This window comes from Rhinopithecus bieti, unplaced genomic scaffold, assembly GCF_001698545.2.
Source record: "Rhinopithecus bieti isolate Rb0 unplaced genomic scaffold, ASM169854v2 scaffold_7414, whole genome shotgun sequence".
Lineage (NCBI taxonomy): Eukaryota > Metazoa > Chordata > Mammalia > Primates > Cercopithecidae > Rhinopithecus > Rhinopithecus bieti.
Genome location: NW_016806087.1, coordinates 3346183 through 3368198, shown reverse-complemented (window position 1 = coordinate 3368198; position 22016 = coordinate 3346183). Strand labels below are relative to the sequence as shown.

Below are 22016 nucleotides of genomic sequence, written 5' to 3'. Positions count from 1 at the left end.
CAGGAGAAGCAGATTTGGGTGGGGGGTGCAGGGTGGAGGGTGGAGAGGAAGCCAGGAGTTTGGTTCAGAAGCACATTAAGTTTGTGCTGTCTGTTAAACATCCATGGAGATGCTGGGTGAGAAAGGTGGATATTTGTGTTATGACTGCCACAGTTCAGGGCAGAACCTGGACTGAAATGACAGACTTGAAAGTTGTCAGAATAGAGATGGTGCTCAAAGCCATGAGCTTGGGGGAGATCCTGTAAGACGTTAGTTACTGTGTGCTTTGGTCCCTTACATTGTCCCTATTGTAGCAGACACACACTGCCCTCAAGGAGTGAGAGTCCATGGGGAGAATGAACAAGCCAGTCAGTGACTGGGGTACACAGGGATGAACCTAGGGGCGGCTCAGCCAGGTTCCTCCACAATGATCCACTCGAGGTCTCTCTCTGAGCTTCAGTTTCCTACCCGGGACCGGGAGGGGACCAGGAGAAACCCTGCCTGTGAAGGGCTTTGCATTATGATTGGGAGTGTTGAGCTGGAGGACATTTCATTTATTCCCTGCTCATTAAGCAGCTGCCTTTTCCAGGGAAACAGCTGTTTGTTTATATACTTTTTGTTTCTCTCTGTCCCTCAGGGCCCTCCCTGATGCCACCGTCTGGGCTGCAGTGCACATCCTGGTGTATCCTACCTTCCGCCAAGTCGCCTTGAAACTGAGGTGGCTCGTTCACATCTGTTACCTGGAAGGTGAGGACTTGCAGGTCTGTGACACCAACCTCATCCTTCACATAAATCTGCAAATCAAATATGTTTGGTCCTGTTTCAAAATCTAGTTGTTCCTTCCCAGTGGTGACAACCTGAAACAAAGTGCAAAATTCTTAGTAACCTTGTGAAAGAAGATCTGTTTTGCATGCATGCACTTTGCAAAGGAATATTCCTAGGAAGGAAGCATCTGGCATCCCGGAAACCAGCATTCTTTCACTGTCAGAGGAACCAGTTGTTTTGCCTTCGTCCTTCCAACATAAGCTCTATGATACTTCACTAAAGGGACTCCTGCATGTGATGCTGCGTTTCCTAGGAAAGAAAAATAGGAGACATTCTGATGCAATTGACTGGAGATGGAAAGCCTGATAATTAAAAAACAGAAAGCCCTCCACTACTTGGGGGTAGGCTCCTAGAAAAATCTTTAACTACCCTGAATATAGTTGGATTTCCTCATTGTTAAGAAAGAATACTGAGCTTTCCTGGGATTGCCGTTAAGTGATATCTTGACTCATCACTTCATTCTAATTTTCCCAGAGCCACATCCAAAAATAAACAAGAGATGAAAGATACATCTACGTAAGTAATGATATTTACTTAATCAACAGACTGTTCACTTTCTTTGTGCCTTTCCATACATTCTTCCATTGTCAGGAGCTCTTGTTGTCTGCACTATCAGTATTTTGGAGATGTGGGAGGGATGTGAGGAGCCAGGGCCAGAGAGACATCACCAGAATCTAGAGCTATTGCCAGCAGGAACTCTGGCGGTCTGTGTTGGGAGGGTCCTGCTCAAACCAACAGGAGACCAGCCTGTGACTCTTCGTATCTATAGGCACAGACTCCCAGCAACTTAGAGCCTTGAACTCCCAGAAAGCCTGGAGCCCTTCGGGACACTGAGGACTAAATTCCATGTATGTCCTTAATTAAGCCAATAGAAAATTTTAGTTATTAATATGATTGGGGCCAGGTGATGAGACACTCAGCATCTTGCAGTGAAGATAGAACTTGGCTCTAATTCCATTTCCACCACTGAACTTCTGGGTGGCCTTGGGAAAATCACCTTCCCTTTCCCTGAGTTTGTTTCCATGTGATTGTAACTAGGGAACTAAACATTGCCCTAGTTAAACAGCTGAAGAATGATACAAGGTATTAAAAAGCTAGGTTAAGGTACTATGGAAACTGAAGGAGAGAAAAGTTCACTGTGAACTGTGTTTAGCTGGGGAAGGCTTCGTGGAGGAGTTGGTAGGTATTGTGTTGGACGCTGCAAGTTCTAGGTTGGTTAAGAGAAGAACAGGGCCACAGATGTGAATGAGTACTTGTGGTGAAGGAAGAGGGTATGGAGGACTGTTGGGGGTGGGGGGAAGACATATTCTTGTGTCTACCAGCGAACAGAAGCAGCCTAGGAGGCACGTAAGTGGAGATGAACTGGTCTCTATGGTGGGCACATGGTAGTAAGGGGCAGCACAGGGGTCAAACACATAGACGCTGGAGCCAAACTGACTGGCTTCAAAGCCCAGTCTTCCCATTGCTTGACCTTCCTATGTCTCAGTGTTCCCATCGGTAAAATGGGGATAATAACACCTACTTTTTGGGTTATGAGGATTCAATGAGCTAATCTATGGGAAGTACTTAGAAGACTGTCTGGCACTGAGCAAACACTCTGCAAATGGTGTCTTTTCTAATCATTAAGTAGTCAAAAACTGTTCAAGGAATATATGTCCACTAAAGCAGGTGGGCTTCTGTTGAGATGATCTGCTGTCATGATTTACACCCTGGCTCCCTGCTAAGCCTGGAGCCCCCTCCTGCACGCCAAGCTTGGATAGATCCTTGACCTCAGTATTACCTGTTGCCAGCCTCTTCTCCTTGGGGAGTAGCTCTCACACCCCAGAGGAAGGAAATAGAACAGTGAAAAAATGGTCCAAAAAAGTTGTATCTTGGAACCAGAAGAATGGGGTTGCTCTCAACACAAATGGAAAAACTGTTCTTGTTGTTGTTGTTGTTACCGGCATTTATTGAGCATTTTTGTGCCACACTTGCCAAGTCATTTTGTGGAGCATTTCATTTAATTATCACAATGACCATAGGTTGATAAAACTTCCACCATTTCACATTTAAGGAGATTAACTAGGAGAGGGAGGCGAAGGAGCTCTCCTAAGATCATAGCTGGGAGTGGTGGAGCCTCAATTTGGTTGTGGGCAATCTTGCTACAGAGTTTTAGTGAAAGACAGTAAGTGTTGCTTCAGGCATGTTAAATTTGAGGTTGTTCTGGATAAGGCCGAGCACATTTGTAGGCCACAGTGCTCACGACGGTAGATGGGAAAAGAGAGGAGTCAGGCTCAGAGATGGACAAATGAGAGGGGCAGGTGCTGGCCTCCAGAGGATCTCAGAGAGCCCCTCTTTCCACAGCCGGCTGGCAGTCACTCCTCCCTGGCCTCTTAAGCTATGCTTCTGGTGCTGCTCCAGGAGAATACCCTTGACCCATGATTAGCTACAAGTGGCTGAATGAGGATCCAACATCCCTCCTGCTGGGCAATAGCAAACCAGTGCAGTATGAGGGCTATGAACAAGGATTCTTGGAACAGCCTGCCTGATTGCAAATCTCAAGCCTGCCGTCTCCTAGCTGTGTGAACTTGGGCAAGTTGCTCAACCACTCTGTGCCTCAGTTTTCCCGTCTTCAGTGTGCAAATAACAGTACATCACTTCACAGCATTCTTATGAGGATTAAATGAATGCCTTCACAAAATATTTAGGGAAATTGCTGGCATATGGTAAATGCCTCGTTAATGAAATGTTAGCATCCTCCTCCTCATTATTATCATTACTCCTCCTCACCACTCTACACCACCAGAAGTCTCAATAGCTGTGTCCCAAAGAGGCTTGGCCTCTTGCATAATTTGGAGTTTACCCTCAGAAAGTACAAATGAGTCACAAGAAATGGTGACCTAGACTCGCCATCCTCCAGAATGCCAAGGCTATCAAAGGAGGGGCCAGGTTCTGCCACAGAGATTTTCATGTCTGGAAGGCTGCAGGAGTAACTCTTGTGAGTGATTTCGGTTGGAGAGCAGGATCTTCTTGGAGAGATGGTAGACGATGTTGGGTAGTTTCTGGGGAGAAGCAATCAGTTCTTAAGAACAGTTTCATGAGTTGTGAAACTGTGGCCATCTTAGTACCAACACAGGGTTGTACGCAGCTGTGGGGTGTGGTGCAAGGAGTGCATATGACTAGGACAGTACACCAAACACTTGAGCGTAGCTGAGTTGCGGTACTAAGCATTCTGCCCTTTCTAGAGGTTAGGAACAGGATGGAATTCTTCCTTGATTGACAACCCTGCTTGAATCCCATGGAATGTGGGAAGAGCAGGTCCCATGAAGACAGAGTTGAGAGCTCACCCAAACAGCGGTAGATGTGCATGGCAATATGACAGAAAGCCTGGGACTGGAAATCAGGAGACTGAATGAAGTTCTTATTTCACCTTTTACAGCTATATGATCTCAGATAAATCATTTAAACTTGCTGCATCTCTGTTATATCTAAAATAGGAATAAAACATTTCTAAATAGTGATGATATTAATGTTAGTTGTAACAATCAGGAGATCAAATCGCGTGTGGTGGTGCAGTGCCTGTAGTCTCAGCTACTGGGAAGGCTGAGGTGAGAGGATCACTCGAGTCCAGGAATGCAAGTGCAGCCTGGGCAGCATAGTGAAACCCCATCTCAAAAAAAAAAAAAAGAGAGATCAGGTATGTGAATGTGCCTTGGAGCCTCTATGCAAATTCAAAGGAGCATGGTCATTTTCATCAGTAAAGGCTGTAGACCGTAAATGCTGAGGAAGAGAACTCCCACATGGAGACAACCCGCATGTCTGTCAATTGATGAATGAAAACACAAAATATGGAATATAATATAATTCAGCCATAAAAAGCAATGAAGTACTGATCCAGGCTACAATATGGGTGACCCCGGAAGTTTATGCTAAGTGAAAGAAGTCAGTCATTAAAGACCGCATACTATAATGATTCCATTCATAGGAAATGTCCAGAATAGGCAAATCCATAAAGACAAAGTAGATTAGTGGTTGCCAGGGATTGAGGGGATAAGGGAATAGGTGAGTGACTGCTAATGGGTACAGGGTTTTGTTTTGAGGTGATGAAAATATTCTAAAATTAGATTGTGGTGATGCTTGCATGACTGTGAATATACTAAAAACTACTGAATTGTACAATTTAAATGGCTGGACTATATGCTGTGTAAATTATACACAACAAAGCTGCTTTTTAAAATGAGAGCACTGGAGCCAGACTGCCTGGCTTCCAATCTCAGCTACCTACTAGCTGTGCAACCCAGGGTAAATTACATAACCTTTCTGTGCTTCATTTTCCCCATCTATGAAAAGGAGGTAATAAGATAGATACAATCCTTATGTTTTGAAATGAGAAAAGCAAACACATGCAAAGCACTGTCAACAGTACCCAGTGTACACAACTCGCTGTATGAGGGTAAGAAATTGACAAGGCTTACAGGAACTGAGGAGCAGCAGCAGCTGTTAAAGACAAGCTGGATGTCTAGGGAGTCAGTGGACAGGGCAGTTCAGTCACAGAACCAGCATCTGGGACCCAGGAGTGTAAACCGCATGCTGCAATGTAGACTGACTGTGTGCTCCTTACCTCCCCGAGGGCTCCCCCGGGGTGATGAGAATACCAGAAATCTGGGCTCTGGCCTCGAGTCATGGGTTCCGCAGGTCTGCTACAGGGCCCCAATATGCATGCTTTTTCCAAGCTCCGCTAGTGATTAATGATAAGCTGAGTTTAAGAGCACCTGGTGGGAACCTCAGGGAAGTAACCCTGACTCATGACCCAGAGGAATGGCAGGTTGGACCAATGGCAGAGCTGATGATAACAGCAGGAGGTTCCCAGGCCAGTTGAGGAAGGAGGTAGGGGCAGGGAATACTGAAAAAATAGGCAGATCCAGACATGGGACCCTAAAGACGCCTTAGAAGTCATCTGCAGTTACCAGTGGAAAGCATGCAAGAAGCAGGCTTGTCCCTGCTTTAGGCAAGTGACAGCTTTGGAAAAGAGTCAAATGACAAACTAGAAAACAGAGCAGCAGAGGCATGCCTCTTGAATGCCAATGGTTGGCTCTGAATTATCCAAGAGGAAACATTCACATGGTAGGGCTGGACAGTTAGACTTATATTTTTATTAAAGGGTGTATGGCTTTTTAATTAAACAAGTCTCCTCTTAGATTATCTTCTGAAAAACTCAGACTCATAGGAAAGCAGAATCACTAGACACAAGTTCATCAGGGCATGGCTTTTAAGGAGATCAATATCCAAACTACTCCACCCAAAGGATTTAGATACTGTAGGCACACCTAACACCTGATGTCCTGTGAGGGGTGGAGGCAAAAAGAAGCAGCCTTCTATTTGCAACACATTGAGTATAATGCTTATGTGAACTGTATGGAGTGGAGAAGGTCCAAAGGCTACACAGGCATCTTAGCACAGAAAGCCCTGGGATATCTCAAACAGGACTTCTGGATCTTACAAGAGGGAAGATTAAACCAGAATGGAGGAATTAATCACCTATCTGGAATCCCATCCACCTTCATTTTCAGGATCACCTCTTTGCAGACAACACCCATGTTGGTAAGTTGTTGCTTACTTCAAAGTAGGTGCCTGACAGCCGAATCACCCTGAAGGCTTCAGTGAGGGGATTTGAGTTGATTATCTGGGGAAGTCGTGGGATCACAGGTGACAGTGATGCTGATAACTTCACAGAAAACTTGTGCACTGAAGTCCCAGGTGGAGAATTCTCTGCCACGTTGCCTACAGCAGGTAAGAGGATTAGGTGTAGTGCTTCTCCCCCTGTGGAGTAAAAAGGGTGCAAGATGACATGAATGCAAAGCCTTTTGCTGGGAACAGGGACTTAACAGCTTGGTTTGTGGTTTCAAGTCGTAGCTCAGGGTGACGATGGGAGCTGGTCACTCCCCAAGAACAAATGCTCTTGCCAAGTGCTGGCAATGGATATGTGAGATCTTCTGGGAGCCAAGAAAACAACCACCACCAAACAACCAAGAAATCTGCTTCTGTCACTCAGTAAATAAAGCTGCTGCTTTTCTCTTGTCTCCCTGCTTCCCTTCTCTTTTCTCCCAGCCTTTGGGAAGAGCAGGGAAAGAGAACTGTGACACCTTAGGAGACAGACGTTGCCTGAAAATGTCATCTCTCTTGCCAGGGCCCTGTAGCTTACAAGAGTTTGTTTTCCTTCTCCGTGTCAGTGATCTAGAGGTCATCTGAGAATTGAGTGTGCATGACTGGAGAACACCAAAATCATGGTAAATCTCTCCACATCCATTAGTAATCTCAAGGACAATTTTTGGTTATTATCGGACTCTGCAGGCATCATGCGGAGGGCCAAGCAGTATTTCTTGGTTGGTAAATTAACAATCATTCCACAGAGGAGAAAACAAGAGGCTCAGGGACAGCATGTGAATTGCCTTGGGCTGCCTTACAGGCAGGGAATTTTGCAATTTAAGAGAAAGCACATTTCTTCCAGGAAAGCCTTGGTACCATTCTAAGGTGCATGACACTGTAAGACTTTGCCAGTGCAGATAAAAGGAACAAGCTGTGTTCTCACATGCTTCCATGATGACAGTTACTGTTGTGGGCTGAACAGTGTCCCTAAAAGATTCATGTCCACCCAGAACTGAAGAATGACCTTATTTGTTTTTGTTTTTGTTTTTTTGAGACAGTCTCACTCTGCCACCCAGGCTGGCAAGATCTCGGGTCACTGCAACCTCTGCCTCCTGGGTTCAAGCGATTCTTGTGCCTCAGCCTCCCAAGCAGCTGTGATTACAGGTGTGTTCCACCATGCCTGGCTAATTTGTGTATTTTTGAGAGAGATGGGGTTTCACCATGTTGGCCAGGCTGGTCTTGAACTCCTGGCCTCAAGTGATCCACCCGCCTCAGCTTCCAAAAGTGCTGGGATTACAAGTGTGAGCCACCATGCCCAGCCAAGAATGATCTTATTTGGAAATAGAGTCTCTTGTGGGTGTAATTGGTTGAGAGGCAGTCATACTGGATGAGGGTGGGTCCTAAATCCAGTGGCCAATGTCCTCATAAGAAGACAGGACATGCACAGAAGGGAAAAGGCCATGATATAATGGAGGCAGAGACTGGAGTGATGCAGCTACAAGCCCGGGAATGTAAAGCAAACGCAGAAGCTAGGAGGTAGGCATGGAGCAGATATTCCCTCAGAGCCCCCAGCAGGAACCAACCCTGCCAACACCTTGATTGTAGACTTTTGGTCTCCTGAGCTGTGACAGAATAAATTTCTGTTATTTTCAAGGCACCCAATTTGTGGTAGTTTGTTACAGCAGCCCTAGGAAATGAATACAATGATCATTTATCCAATGTTACAAATAAGTGCAAAATGTAAAATCCTGTATTTCATTTACTCCTCAAACACTCCTCTCAGACAGGTATTAATGTCATCATTTTACAGATGGGGAACCTGAGCTGAAATTCACACAGCAAATAATAAATAACAGAGCCAAGATTTACACAGGTACCCCTTCCTAGCCAGCTTCCCAATCTTGGCTGCCATCAGAGCCTGAGAAGAAAACCCTGAAGAAGTAGGAGGCACGGGGTGGGTAGGGACAGTAGAAGATTCTGTTCTGCTGAAAGGTATAAATGTTCTAGGAACAAACAAACCAGGATGTTTTATTTCAGTTGGTGCGTGGTGGGGTGAGTGCAGAGGAGTAAACGGAAAAGAGGAAAAAATTGAAATATAAGCACATTCACTGATACAAGCTTTTATAAATCTAAAGTCATCTTATTTAGTTTAGAGGCTAAAATGCATAATGCATAAGTTATTGTCACTCTCAGAATTATCAAGTTTTATGGACAAGGACTGTGCAAGGACTCAGAAATATCAAAACAGCTGAAGTTGAGGGTGATGCAAATATGAGTAGATTTTTTAAAATCTTTTACAATTGACTTTAATATTATAGCATTCTTATGATAAAAACCAGGAAGGAAAGAGTATGATTGAAGTATTTGAGACAAAACTCTCAAAAATAGTTTTTCAAAATGAGCAAAATAATCTGTTGCTTTGACGGGTTGGGTATTTGGGGCATAATTCCCTCCCATTCTCTTTTCTCATGAGTGAAAGTCACCAGGGCAGCTCTCTGAGCTGTTCATGAGAGTGCTCCCTCACTGTTCAGCAAGACAAGCACAGCAATACAGGAAATGGAAGGTTGGCAGTCTGTCTCATGGGATGCCCATCTTCTCACCCATATTCTTCCCTTGCCCCTTCCAGCCCTCCCCAGTGACTCGTGCCGCTCCAGGCAACAAGCAAAGTTAGAACTTGCCATGTTTTTATCAATAATAGCCTAGGGTAAGGTAGTGCCTAGCCCAAATGAATAGACTAAAATAAGTACCCACTTCATTTACCAAGCACCTGCTCAGCTGGCATCGTGCTAGCTCCTTGACTGCCTGATCCCCTTAATCCCAGCACAATCCTCCAACATAGGTATTGCTGTCCCCACTGCACACATCTGAGATTTTAAGCTCAGGAAGCAGTCATGGAGGACCCTGGTTCATGGCATCTGGATCTTGTAGCTGACAGACTACACATACCTACTACAGACAGTCGGTCACTCCATGCCTGTCACATGACCATGCACATAGGATGCATCATAGTTATTCAGTGACCCTGGGACACTGCAACAACATGGCTGTGGGAGCTGGTAAAAGATTGACCTTCAACCTAGATGTTAGATCTGGATGATGTGATTTGTAAGAGGCTGTTTTTGGAACAACACAAAGAATTGAGCTGCAGTGTGAGCGTGGTGTGAGCTTGGGTAGGAGGACTTGCTAAGCTCCACTCAGGGCTCTCCACAGCCTCACCCCAAGTGGGGAGTTCACGGTGGCTCCCAACCTTAGTGCAGCTCCTTTAGGGAGCTGGGCTGTAGAGAAGCCATACTCCCCAAATATTGCCTGGTGATAGTTCCTGGTTTGCTCTGCTAGAAGTATATCCACTGATTTTCTTGAATTGATCATAACTTTGATAATTCCTGGATCTGAGAGACTAATTCTATGAAAGATCCAGCATTCCAATCCTAGGCTTCTGAATCCAAGGACAGCTCCATGATGTCTCCTTAAATCAGAGATGTCTCCTTAAATCAGTGAGTTTTTCATCTTCCTCCTTGAATGGTCGTATTTTGAATGGCAGTGAGGGAGATATTTTTGAGAAGTTGATATAGCAGTGACTCTCAAGCAATTTTTATTGGGAACTGCCTGTCTCATGTATGGCAAAAGCCAGACTGTCCTTGGATATGCCCTTTCTGCTGATATTCTTGCTAGAAATGGTCTTTTTTTCAGGGTGGCCTGTCTTCCCAGGACAAGGCCATGTGTGCCAGGGTCATGCAAATGAATCCTTAAAACTTTGAGGCAGACGTCCTAGTGATGCTGATTTTTTTTTTTTTTTTTCCTTTTAAACGAAGTCTCGCTCTGTCGCCCAGGCTGGAGTGCAGTGATGCAATCTCAGCTCATGGCAAGCTCCGCCTCCTAGGTGCATGTCATTCTCCTGCCTCAGCCTCCTGAGCAGCTGGGACCACAAGCACCCGCCACCACGCCTGGCTAATTTTTTGTATTTTTAGTAGAGACGGGGTTTCACCATGTTAGCCGGGATGGTCTTGATCATCTGACCTCGTGATCCTCCTGCCTCGGCCTCCCAAAGTGCTGGGGATACTGATTTTTTTAAAAAGATAGCGAAGCTGGGTTCTCCTGACCTTAATTCAAAACCCAGTTTCTCCAGCTCTATTGCTATTTGTAAAAGAAGTAGCAGTAGTAGTAATAGCAATAACAAGAATAATAAATGGCTAGGGTCCATACCCTAAAAATAGAGTAATTAATAAGATACAATATTCACAAAATGTTAAAGCCATCAGTTATACAGGTAAGCTTAAGCAGTGTCTCCAAAGGCACCCATCTGGTCAATGGCAGAGGGAAGACTAGAGGCCAGGTGCCAGCTCTCCCTAAAACACTGCATACTTTCCTTCCATTGCTGGTCTTCCAGGCTTTCTTTGGTGGTCTGAGTGTTAGAGAGCAAGAAGGAGGCTCTAATGGAATTTGACTTACACATGCATCTTAATTAAGAATCGAACTAGAATTGCTTGAAGCATGTACTTTGGAAAAGAAAGAGCATGCAAAAGATTTATTGTCAGCCACGCGGCCCACTGAAACATCTTGCTTGTGGCTGAGATCTGGATGCATGATGTGCTCATTTGTCTCCCTTGAATCACTGCCTCTCCAGAAATGGACCAATGGGGCCTCCCTGGGAGCTTATGTTGGGACAATTAAGGCTTCCACAGTCTCAGAGAGGAGGAAGTTGGCCACCCTAGATCTCTGACACTGAAAGTGGAGATGTGGGTCAAGAATGTGGGGTGATGCCATCTTCCTAGGGTGTAGCTGCTCTAACATAGAGCTCTGCTTTCAATACACAGAGCAGGACTCACTGAGACCATCACTCAATAGCTACCTCTTCATTCTCTCTAGTACCTAATCAAATGGCAGTGAACAAGATCAGTTCTGTGAAAAGAACAAGAGATTTGGAATCAGACCCCTGGCTTCAAGCCTTAGCTTTGCCACTACTTGACTGTGTGACCTTAGGCTGGTCCCTTGACTTCTCTGGGCTGTGACGCTACATTAACAGTAGCCACTAAACAGGGTCCCATTGCTAACGAAGACTCATGGGACCCAAATGACAATGCTTACAAATCTACAGTTTCATTACAGAAAACAGATAGAGCATAGCAACAACATGAAAGTAAGGATACGCACTACAGCTGAAGGCTGCCTCGGCAAGAGAGCCACAGAGGCCAGGTGCAGGCTAGGCTCTTACTGTTGTCTTTTCTCTATGGGACGGAAGAATGCATTTTCTTGGATCACGAACCGCCAATGTATGCACAAATGTCTTGGAATTATGGAGTTTTTGCTGGGATTTTCTTTCTGTTTTGCTGTAGGTATATTCTTGTTATATAACTGGCCTCAACAGCAGAACCCACGGAAGGTCCTCGTCAACACCAGGTGCAAATAATCAATCTCACTGTTATCAATAAACAATGCTTACAAGCTGCTACAAACCATTCAGAAACTCCTAGAACCCATGGTTACAAAGCAACACTATTAATCAGCATGCTTCATGCCTTGACCAGGGATTAGTGTGATGCAAGAACTTCAGCAGAAAAGTTCAGGCTAATATCAGGCCTATGGAAACTTATTCTTACAGCACAGATACCACATAAGAAAATGCATATGCTCGGCTGGGCACGGTGGCTCACGCCTGTAATCCCAGCACTTTGGGAGGCTGAACCGGGTGGATCACCTGAGGTCAGGAGTTTGAGACTAGCCTGGCCAACATGGTGAAACCCCACCTTATTAAAAATACAAAAATTAGCAGTGTGTAGTGGCAGCTGCCTGTAATCCCAGCTACTTGGGAGGCTGAGGCAGGAGAATCACTTGAACCAGGAGGTGGAGATTGTAGTGAGCCCAGATTGCGCCACTGCACTCCAGTCTGGGCAACAGAGCAAGACTCCGTCTCAAGAAAAAAAAAAAAGGAGAGAAAGAAAGAGAAGAAAATGCATATGCTCAGTAAACTATAGAGCATTGTCAAATGTTGTTTCAACATATGCAACTTTTTCCTATTTCTTTAATTTCCACAATATATACGCCTTCCTGAATGGGATGTTCACCCATCCCCTTTTTGTGGGGGAACAAGGGACAATCCAGGCCAAGCAAGATTAACAGAAAAGAGCCCTTTATAGGACATAGAAGAAAAGGTGATCCAATTAGTGATTCTGTACGTTATATTAGGTTGGTGTAAAAGGAATTGTGTTTTTTACCAAAACCGCGATTAATTTTGTACCAGCTAGGTCATAATCGGCAAGAAACAGATGTGTTTATCTTAGAACATCACTATGGGATGGGCCTGAGAAAGGCTTGTTTCTTTCAAATCTCTTCCAACTACACAGAGGCGAAAGTGGATGGATTCCAGTGACTGACTGACTGCTTGGGCTGGGGGTGAGGTTGCCATGGGCAAGGAAAAGCTGAGAGAAGGGACTGTCTTTTGTTCTTCTGAGGTGACTCTGGACAGGAAAGTGACATGATGGAAAAAGTAGAAACCTCTTGCAACATTCTTTGGGTCCTATATATAGGGTTAATTGGCTGATAGAAAGACTTTCTAGAAATGGATTGCATCTTCCAGCCTTTTCATATATAAGAGCATTGAGAAGCATTTACACTTTAATTCCCAAGAATAAGAAACTAAGTCTCAGGCCTTTGATTTCCCAACACTGGCTAGCAGAGAACCCTGGCTAGCAGGTACAGATGATGAGCTGAAGAAAGCTGTGATCACCTCTTGCCCAGAGCTTGTGGACAAACTCAGTTCAATGGGTTTGGTACCTTTTCATGTCCATGCGAATCTTCTAGTTCCCAAGGATCTCTTCTTTCATTAAATACCCTGGCATTTTTCATTTCCAGGAGGGTAATACAAAAGCTGGTTCCTTGGATGCTTCTTCAAAACATAGACAGCTTCCGCATGCAGTGGATTTAAAAATACCAAGGGTCCTTCTCTAGGTCCTTCGTCTTCTGGGACTCACACGTGATCCTTTGGGACTGATGGAGCCAAAATACTGCTTTGTCTCAACTCTTCGCACTGGGGCAGTTGAGAGTTTTGTCTAGTTTGTATTCTTGTAGAGCCTCCCTTTGTAAGCTGTTGGTGGAATTGGCACTATAGCTTCACAAAGGGAAACTCATCTTCATAGGAGCTGGAAAGGACAGAAGCTAATTTAAATGTCAATATCAAGTAGGAAAAAGATCTAAAGCTCTACATTTGGGGTGTATCAGTAAATGTGGGGAAAAACCATACCAGACTCAAAAAGTATGAAAATAAAAACAGCAAATATGTTTTGGATACCCTCTAGATATGTGGCACAGAGGGACAATGAGCAATAAGATATATGAAATCTGTTATTGCAGGGCTGACATTCTAGTTGAAGAGGCAGAAATGGCCATATAACAGATGAATTACAGTATGATAGCTCATGCCACTTTTAGCTGAGCACTGAATCTGTATTAGGTGCTGGACTGAACTCTTGGCATGCAGTCCATGTGCAGGCAGGAGGAGCTCCAGGGTGCAACAGCAGGAGCACTCCCCAAGAGCTAGGTCAATCCAGGAAGGCTCCATGGGAGGGATGGGGCTTCAGTTGGGCCTTGAAGGAAGCATAGGAGTTAGACCCCATGAAAGGAAAGAGGATACTTTATGTTACTTTATTTATTTATTTATTTATTTATTTATTTATTTATTTGAGATGGAGTCTTGCTCTGTTGCCCAGGCTGGGGTGCAATGGTGCAATCTCAGCTCACTGTAACCTCTACCTCCCGGGTTCAAGCAATTCTCCTGCCTCGGCCTCCTGAGTAGCTAGGATTATAGGCACCCACCTTCATGCCCGGCTAATTTTTTACTGTATGTTACTTTATTTGAGATTATTATAGTAATGCCTGCTTCCAATACCCTGAAGGGATACTGATGTGGCTGCCCTGCTAGAAGCCTCTGTAGCCCAGGTGTTGGAGTGTGAGGGTAATGACCAGGTTCTCAGACTCACAAAAGAAGATGAGAGAGAAACAGTTTGTGCACAGTAGCCCTTCCAAAAAATAAGATTTGACCTAAGGGATTCTATTGTGCGTTTTAAATAAGAAATCTCAAGTATTTCTTGCAAACCTTTGCGATCTATCCCTTTCACACTTCTGATAAAGTTCCAAATGAGAGTGTTCAGTGTAAGAAATTGGATTCTTCCTAACCTCACTCTTTCCCCAGTGACAATAAAACTCACCTCCACTCAAATGATTATGGCCCTAAAAGCCCATATTTCTGGGGGAAATCTGAAATGTTTACTTCAGGTGACAGTCTGAACTGCTTATGGCCCACTTCACATTCACAGGTTATCCTGCCCTCTGCTGAGTTGAAAAGCCCAAGATAGAAGCGGGTTCAATATTAGGAAACCCAGTTATTTATTTATCTTATTAGCATATCGAAGAGGAAACTTAAATGGTCATTTTCATAGATCTTGAAAAAGCGTTTGACTTAAAAATCCATTTTTATTTAGAAATAAGTACTCAAATATTCTTACATTTAGTTTTATTTATTATATTTTATTTAGAAATAAATAATATTCTTATATTAACAAGAATAAAAGCCACCTCCTTAATGTATAAAACATTTCTCTCCCACACCAAAAGTTAACATCATGCTTAATGGGAAACAAGACAGGAATGTACACTCTTGTCATTATTTAATAATGATCAGAATGTCCAGGCCTGGCAGTTAGACAAGAAAAAAATAGGAGCTATAGAAATAGGAGAAGAAGAATATAAATGTTCATTTTTTCAAATGTAGAAAATTCATGAGAATCACCTGAAAAACCATGCCAAATAGTAAGATCATTTGTTAATAGATTTCCATACGTCATACAATAACCAGATGAAAGATGTAGGGAAGAAGAGATTCCATTTACAAATGTAAAAAAAGAAAAAGTAAAATAACTAGAAATAACCATAATCAGAATGTGCCAAATCTCCGTGAAGGAAACCTCAAAATACTCCTAAGAAAAACAAATGAAGACTCAAACAAGTAGCTAGAACCCTGTTCTTGGATTAGGAAGACTCAAGATCATAAGTAATACTCACTAACACTTACTAAGCATTTGCTATGTACTCAGACACTCCTCTAAGTATTTCACTACATAATTCATCAAAGATGTAAATTATCCCTAAATTAATTTGCAAATTTGACATAATTAAATTCTATACATTATGCATATACTACCTATTCAGAAATAACATTTAATTTTAAAAGCTCAATTTCAATAATCCAAGCTGACATAAAAAAGATCATCTAAGATTCTTGATGCCCTTGAATGAAGAAGAGGGAGTAAAAGGATCACTAGATTGAGTCTTTGGCCCTTCTATCAGATGGTATTTTCTTTGTTCAAGAGGAACAAAGAAACTTTTACTCACTTTCCTCAGTTACTCACTTTCCTCACAGGATCGCTTGTCAACCTCAAGTTGCCCTACGAGGCTCCAGAGAAGGGCCAGAATCTCCACAAAGACTCACTTGACATACACACAAAGCTCTGCTACCAACACTATTTTCCCAAGCTTAGATCTCAGGAGGACTACCAAATGCAGGCCAGTTAACCCAAGAGGGAAAGTGAAGTCTACACCAACATAGATTAGATTAGGCTCTTCAAGCATCTCTCTTCTCCAGGGCTCCTACCCGGTCCCCCAGGGCTCCCTAGAACTGCATCACCTCATTCATTATTGCAGCTAAGCCCTCAGTTAAACAAGCCTCCCAGGGGCAATTTCCTTTTTGGGGGACATTGTCATACAATGGTATTATGAAGACCGAGTAGGCAAGCAAGGTTCCAAAGCAAAATTGAGTTCCCACCTGACATGGCACCCAGGAGAGCCAGGAGAATGATTGCTTCTTGCATACTTGATGGTCATAACTGTGTGTGCTTCCAGCACATTAGCCACAGCCTGAATCCCGTCTACACCCAAAGTTTATTCCAGACGCCACTCAGCTTCTCCTCGTGGTTTTGTTGCCATGTAAGAAATCAAACAGAGGCTTTGATGGTAGCCAGGAGGGACTCCAAACACCACAGGACTGTTTGTTCTTTGATTACCTGCTTCTGTGACTGCATGGTACCCAAAAGACCAATCAGCCAGTCCTGGTCAGCTCAGAGTTCACCTTAAAAGTCCACACTCACCAAGTGCCTCAACCGAGAGCTCCAAAAGAGAAGGCAAAAGAGAAAGCCAAGACACGGAGACGACAGTTAAGAGCTGGACATGCTTAGTCGGCCCACAATGGTGTCAGTCGCCCTGCAGCCAGGCTTGTGATCATTCTCAGAAACAGGGCTGGGAAGTGGGAGTTATTCTGCTGTCCTGAATCAATGAGTAGAACTCAGACTCAGGAATTAACTGGCACTTGTTCTAAAGACAAGATCTGAGAGCTGGGAGCAGACCCCTCCTCGAGACTGACCTGAGGTGGAAGACTCTGCCCTCTGATTCCACCCCTCACCACTGCCCCTCCAGCCTCGAAGAAGCCTGTGAAGGAAGATTACTGAAGTTGTGAGGCTTCCGCCCACTGGCGAGTGATGCAGGTGTTGCCCTTCACGATGTCTTGCTGTTCCACACAGCCCTGTGCCAGGGCCCAAGACGTGACATGTGAACAAATGCAGGCTGGGGTCTAGTCTCCACTGAGAAGGAGCAACAGCAGAGCAGAGAGAGGATGGCCGAGGACTGGCCTGTCGCCTTGACATGGTGCAGTGAGAGAAGTAGTGTGCACAGTGGAAGGCAGCTAGGCTTGGACCATCTCTCCCATTCCTCTGCCAGCTAGGGGAGGAGAGCGCAGCAACCCAAGGCTGGGGGCAGGAATGCAGTGAAGAAGGTGGGGAGTTGAGTCAGAACCTCCCAGTCTGGATGAGACCCCACAGGCACTCTGAAAACTACACACATGCCCCACAAATGAACCAGCTTTTGGCACCTGCTACACGGAAGTCACCAACGAGGGATAGAGGGAGACAGTGTTGTGGAACCAAACTGGGGTCCGCTCACCCGCTGCAGTAAAACCAGATATCCACACCGAGGTTTTTGCAGCAATAGAAAGGAAGGTGTTTATTTGCAAGGGTGCCAAGCAAGAAAAGCTCAGAGAGTGACGGATTTGACCCAGGCCACGCCGCCTGCCAGTGTCCCCTGTGTCCCCTGCATCCCAAACCTAGGGTGGCAAGGCTGCTCTTCCCTTCCACCACATCCAAACAATTGACAAGCCCTTTCCAGCCTCCAGGTGCCTCCTGCCAGACCCCTTCCCAGGCTTGCTGCTACTGCCCTGGCTTAAGGTCCTTGCCTCTGGCCTGGGCTCTGGCCCACAGCACATCCTACAGAAACTTAGATTCATTTCACCAAAGTACAATTTTTGTCATTTACTTTCCTGCTCAAAATAACAACGTTTCCCTTAAGAAAAGTTGACTTTTCCTGTATAAAGCATGAAGGAAAGGTAGTAAGATTAGGAAAGTTAGTCTATAGTTCTCTGTTTGAAGCACATAGATGGTAACAAAAAACAAAACAAAATGGAGTTTTGCTGTGTGACCTTAGGCAATTTACCTAACCTTTCAGAATCTCAGTTCCACTCACTTATGTAAATCAGGGAAAATAATACCTGCTACACAGTATCATCTCAAGCAATACACAAGAGAAAGAAGTGAAAGAAACTGGCCCATACTATGTATTTTAAAAATACTTTGTGTGTGTGTGTGTGTGTGGTTTTTTTTTTTTGGAGACAGAATCTCACTCTTAATCTGTCTCCCAGGCTGGAGTGTAACAGTGTGATCATAGCTCATTACAGCCTCAATCTCCTGGGCTCAACCAATCCTCCCACCTCAGCCTCTGGAGTAGCTGGGACCACAGGCATGCACCACCACACCAGGCTAATTTTTAAATTATTTTTGTAGAGAGGAGGTCTCCCTATGTTGCCCAAACTGGTCTCAAACTTCCGGGCTCAAGCGATTCTCCCACCTCGGCCTCCCCAAGTGTTGATATTACAGGAATGTGCCACACTATTTTTTCCTAATAGGACCCTAGCAAGGGCCGAAACATAGTAGATACTCAATATACATTGGCCAAATAAAAAGAGAAATAAACAACAGTTGCCAAGCTACTAATTCTCACCTCTCAGTTTTTCCTGACATGTGAGTTACTGTAAATAATCCATTTCATTATGCATAATTAAAGCTGAAGCAATGGCTCAGATTAAGTTATGGAAAACGTCAGAATAATTAAACTTTTGCATTAAAGAAACTCACATCTGTTTAATTTTCAGCCTGACTGCACAGCATTTTTCATGCTGCCCTGTTTTTACCAGGATAGCATGCCTCCCCTTACTTGCCTTCCCTGGTTCTAGGGAGCAAAAGGGTCATCTTTTGGAATTGGTTGTGGGTGTTTTCTCCTGTAATTACAGCTTCTGTTTCCAGCCCCGAGGTTGTTTCTGCCATTGCCATGGGCTGCTGCCCATGTGTCAATTCCCATCTCCCTCTGAAATCACCTAGTCCTAGCACCAGAGACCCAACTGGGCCTGAATCGCACAGAGGCTGAATGGGACCTTGCGGTCTCTGGCTCTCCTGTCCCTGACTGCCAGCATGCTGAGCTGTCCTGCGTCCACGAAGGTCTCAGCTGGATGGGATGAATGGGTCTCTTAGGCAGGGCAGGCACCCCTCCAGCTTCACATGAGACCCAGGAGTCTTTTCCTACATGCTGTCTGGCTCAGCAGTGATTCAGGTCCTTAGAGTATTTCAGGGGACTTCCCTGGGAACTAGCTACTGTAAGGGTCTAATTTGCTAGCAAAGGAGTTGAGGTCCAAACATTTTTTGACCTGGAACTTGGAACCCAATTACCCTCACATAATCTATAACATATAGTCATGCACCACATAACGACATTTCCATCAAACATGGACTTTGTACACAATGGTGGTCCCATAGATGATAATGGAGCTGAAACATTACTGTCGACTAGTGATGTTGTGGCTGTTGTAACATCATAGTGCAACACGTTACTCATGTGTTTGGAGAGATGCTGGTGGAAATAAACCTACTGCACTGCTAGTCATGCAAAAGTCTAGTGCATACAGTATGTACAGTACATAACACTTATGATGATAATAAATGTATACGTGGCATTTTAGAGTATACTCCTACTTATTAAAAAAAATAAAGCTGGCCAGGCACCATGGCTCACGCCTGTCATCCCCGCACTTTGGGAGGCTGAGGCAAGTGGATCACAAGGTCAGGAGTTCAAGACCAGCCTGGCCAATGTGGCAAACCCCGTTTCTACTAAAAACACAAAAGTTAGCTGGGCGTGGTGGTGGGCACCTGTAGTCCCAGCTACTTGGGAGGCTGAGGCAGGAGAATCTCTTGAACTCGGGAGGCGGAGGTTGCAGTGAGCCAAGATCATACCATTGCATTCCACCCTGGGTGACAGAGTGAGACTCCATCTCAAAAAAAAAAAAAGCTAATTGTGCTAATTGTAGAACAGCCTCTGGCAGGTCCTTAGAGGTATCCAGAAGAAGGCATTGTTTTCATAGAAGATGACAGCTCCATGTGTGTTATCGCTCCTGAAGACCTTCCAGTGGGACAAGATCGTGGAGGTGGAAGACAATGACATTGATGATCCTGACCCTGTGCAGGTCTAGACTAATGTGTGTTTGTGTCTTCATTTTTAACAAAAAAGTTTTATGAGTTTAAAAAAATAGAAAAATATAGATTAAGGCTATAAAGAAAGAAAATATTTTGTACAGTTGTGCGATGTCTTTTAAGCTGTTATTATAACAGAGCCAAAAGTTTTAAAATATAAAAGTAAAATGTTACAGTAAGATAAGGTTAATTTATTATTGAAGAAAGAAAATTTGAAAAATAAATGGAGTGGACTAAGTTTACAAACTCTACAGTAGTGTACAGTAATGTCCTAGGCCAGCACATTCACTCACCACTCACTCACTCACCTACAGCAACTTCCAGTCCTGCAAACTCCATTCATGGTAAGTGTCCTATAGAGGTGTACCATTTAAAAAAATCATTTATGCAGTATTTATATTTAGTTTTTAGTTTTTGACAGAGTCTCGCACTGTCACCTGGGCTGGAGTGCAATGGTGTGATCTCGGCTCACTGCAACCTCTGCCCTCTGCCTCCTGGATTCAAGGGATTCTCCTGCCTCAGCCTCCCAAGTAGCTGGAATTACAGGCACCCGCCACCACGCCCAGCTAGTTTTCTGTATTTTCAGTAGAGAGAGGATTTCACTATGTTGGCCAGGCTGGTCTCAAACTCCTAACCTCGTGATCCACCCACCTCGGCCTCCCAAAGTGCTGGGATTACAGGTGTGAGCAATCGCACCTGGCCTTATGCAGTATTTTTACTGTACCTTTTCTATGTTTACATACACAAATACATGCCATCGAGTTACAATTGCCTACAGTATTCAGCACAGTAACATGCTGTACAGGTTTGTAGCCTAGGAGCAATAGACTTTACCATAGAGCCCAGGTGTGTAATAGGCTATACCATCGAGGTTTGTGTAAGTGCACTCTATGATGTTCGCACAATGATGAAATTGCCTAGTACTGCATTTCTCAGAATGTATCCCCATCATTAACTAACTGTACTTGTCTGTACTTTAAATATTACAGCCTTAAGATGAGACACAGAAGTACTGTGCAATGGCTGGGCTCTGTTAGCAGCTCCACGGGCGTTGGTGGGCTGGCCTACAAGCCTCCTCTCCTTTGTATCTGCGGGGCAGGTCTGTTCATGGTCCATTCTTTCAGGACTGAAACTATGGGCTTCCAGGAACCCAAAACCTAGAACAGAACACCCAGGTTCCACCATTCGAGCACCCCCCCCATCTCAGGCCTCCCTCAGGAAAAGCACTCAGGGAAGACCCATGCTCGCAGCAATGGTGCCATGCAGATGGCACAAAGCTGCTTGCAAGAATGGAAACACATCCCTCCCCGTGTCTTCTTTGTGGGCCACTGCCCTAGCACACACACTGCTTTAGCACCACATCGCATGGATCTTTTATACATCTGTCTCCAGGCAGCCTTGGCAAGTTTTCCAGGACAGAGCGGCTCTTATGCTTCTTTGCACTCCAATTGCTTCGCATTTAACACTGTGCCAGATGCAGAGCGAGTGCTCAAAAAACGTGGAATCACTGAACTGGCTTTCTACTTCCTTGCCTTGCGCCATGCTCTCCTCTCACACCCACCCCAAACATCGACCCAGTGAGAGCCCCCCAGCTCTTGCAGGGATAGAAATAAAGAAGTCCCAAAGCCCTTCTCACGTCTAGAACCCTGGAGCTGCATTCCCCGACTGGCCTTGAGGACTATGGGAGGGGCTCCTCTGAAGCCAAGGCTCTCAGGACCCACTGCTAGGGTCCTTTTCCTGGCTTCACGGGTAGAAGAGTGACTAAGAAGACGTCCTTGGGGCTCAGCCCCACCTGACTCCAGGGCACATTCTGTGAGTGTGGGCTGGGCTGCCTGCCCTCTGGGCTCACGTCCCCAGATAATTCTTTTATTTTTTTTCCAAATAGTTTGTGATATAATTCACATTCCATACAATGCACCCAGTTAAAGTGTACAATTCAGTGATTTTTAGTATATTCATAGAGTTGTGCAACCA

The 22016-nt window shown here is 44.6% G+C and overlaps 1 protein-coding gene across 1 annotated transcript in view; it reads right to left on the bottom strand.

Annotated features, from left to right (window-relative positions):
- Positions 1 to 16289, bottom strand: part of CDHR3 (cadherin related family member 3) — a 71653-nt gene extending 55364 nt beyond the window's left edge. Inside the window, 3 exon segments of the mRNA XM_017874673.1 lie at positions 671 to 836; positions 6401 to 6603; positions 16244 to 16289. Coding sequence (XP_017730162.1) covers positions 671 to 836; positions 6401 to 6603; positions 16244 to 16289 — 415 coding nt within the window.
- Between the last annotated feature and the right edge of the window lie 5727 nt (positions 16290 to 22016).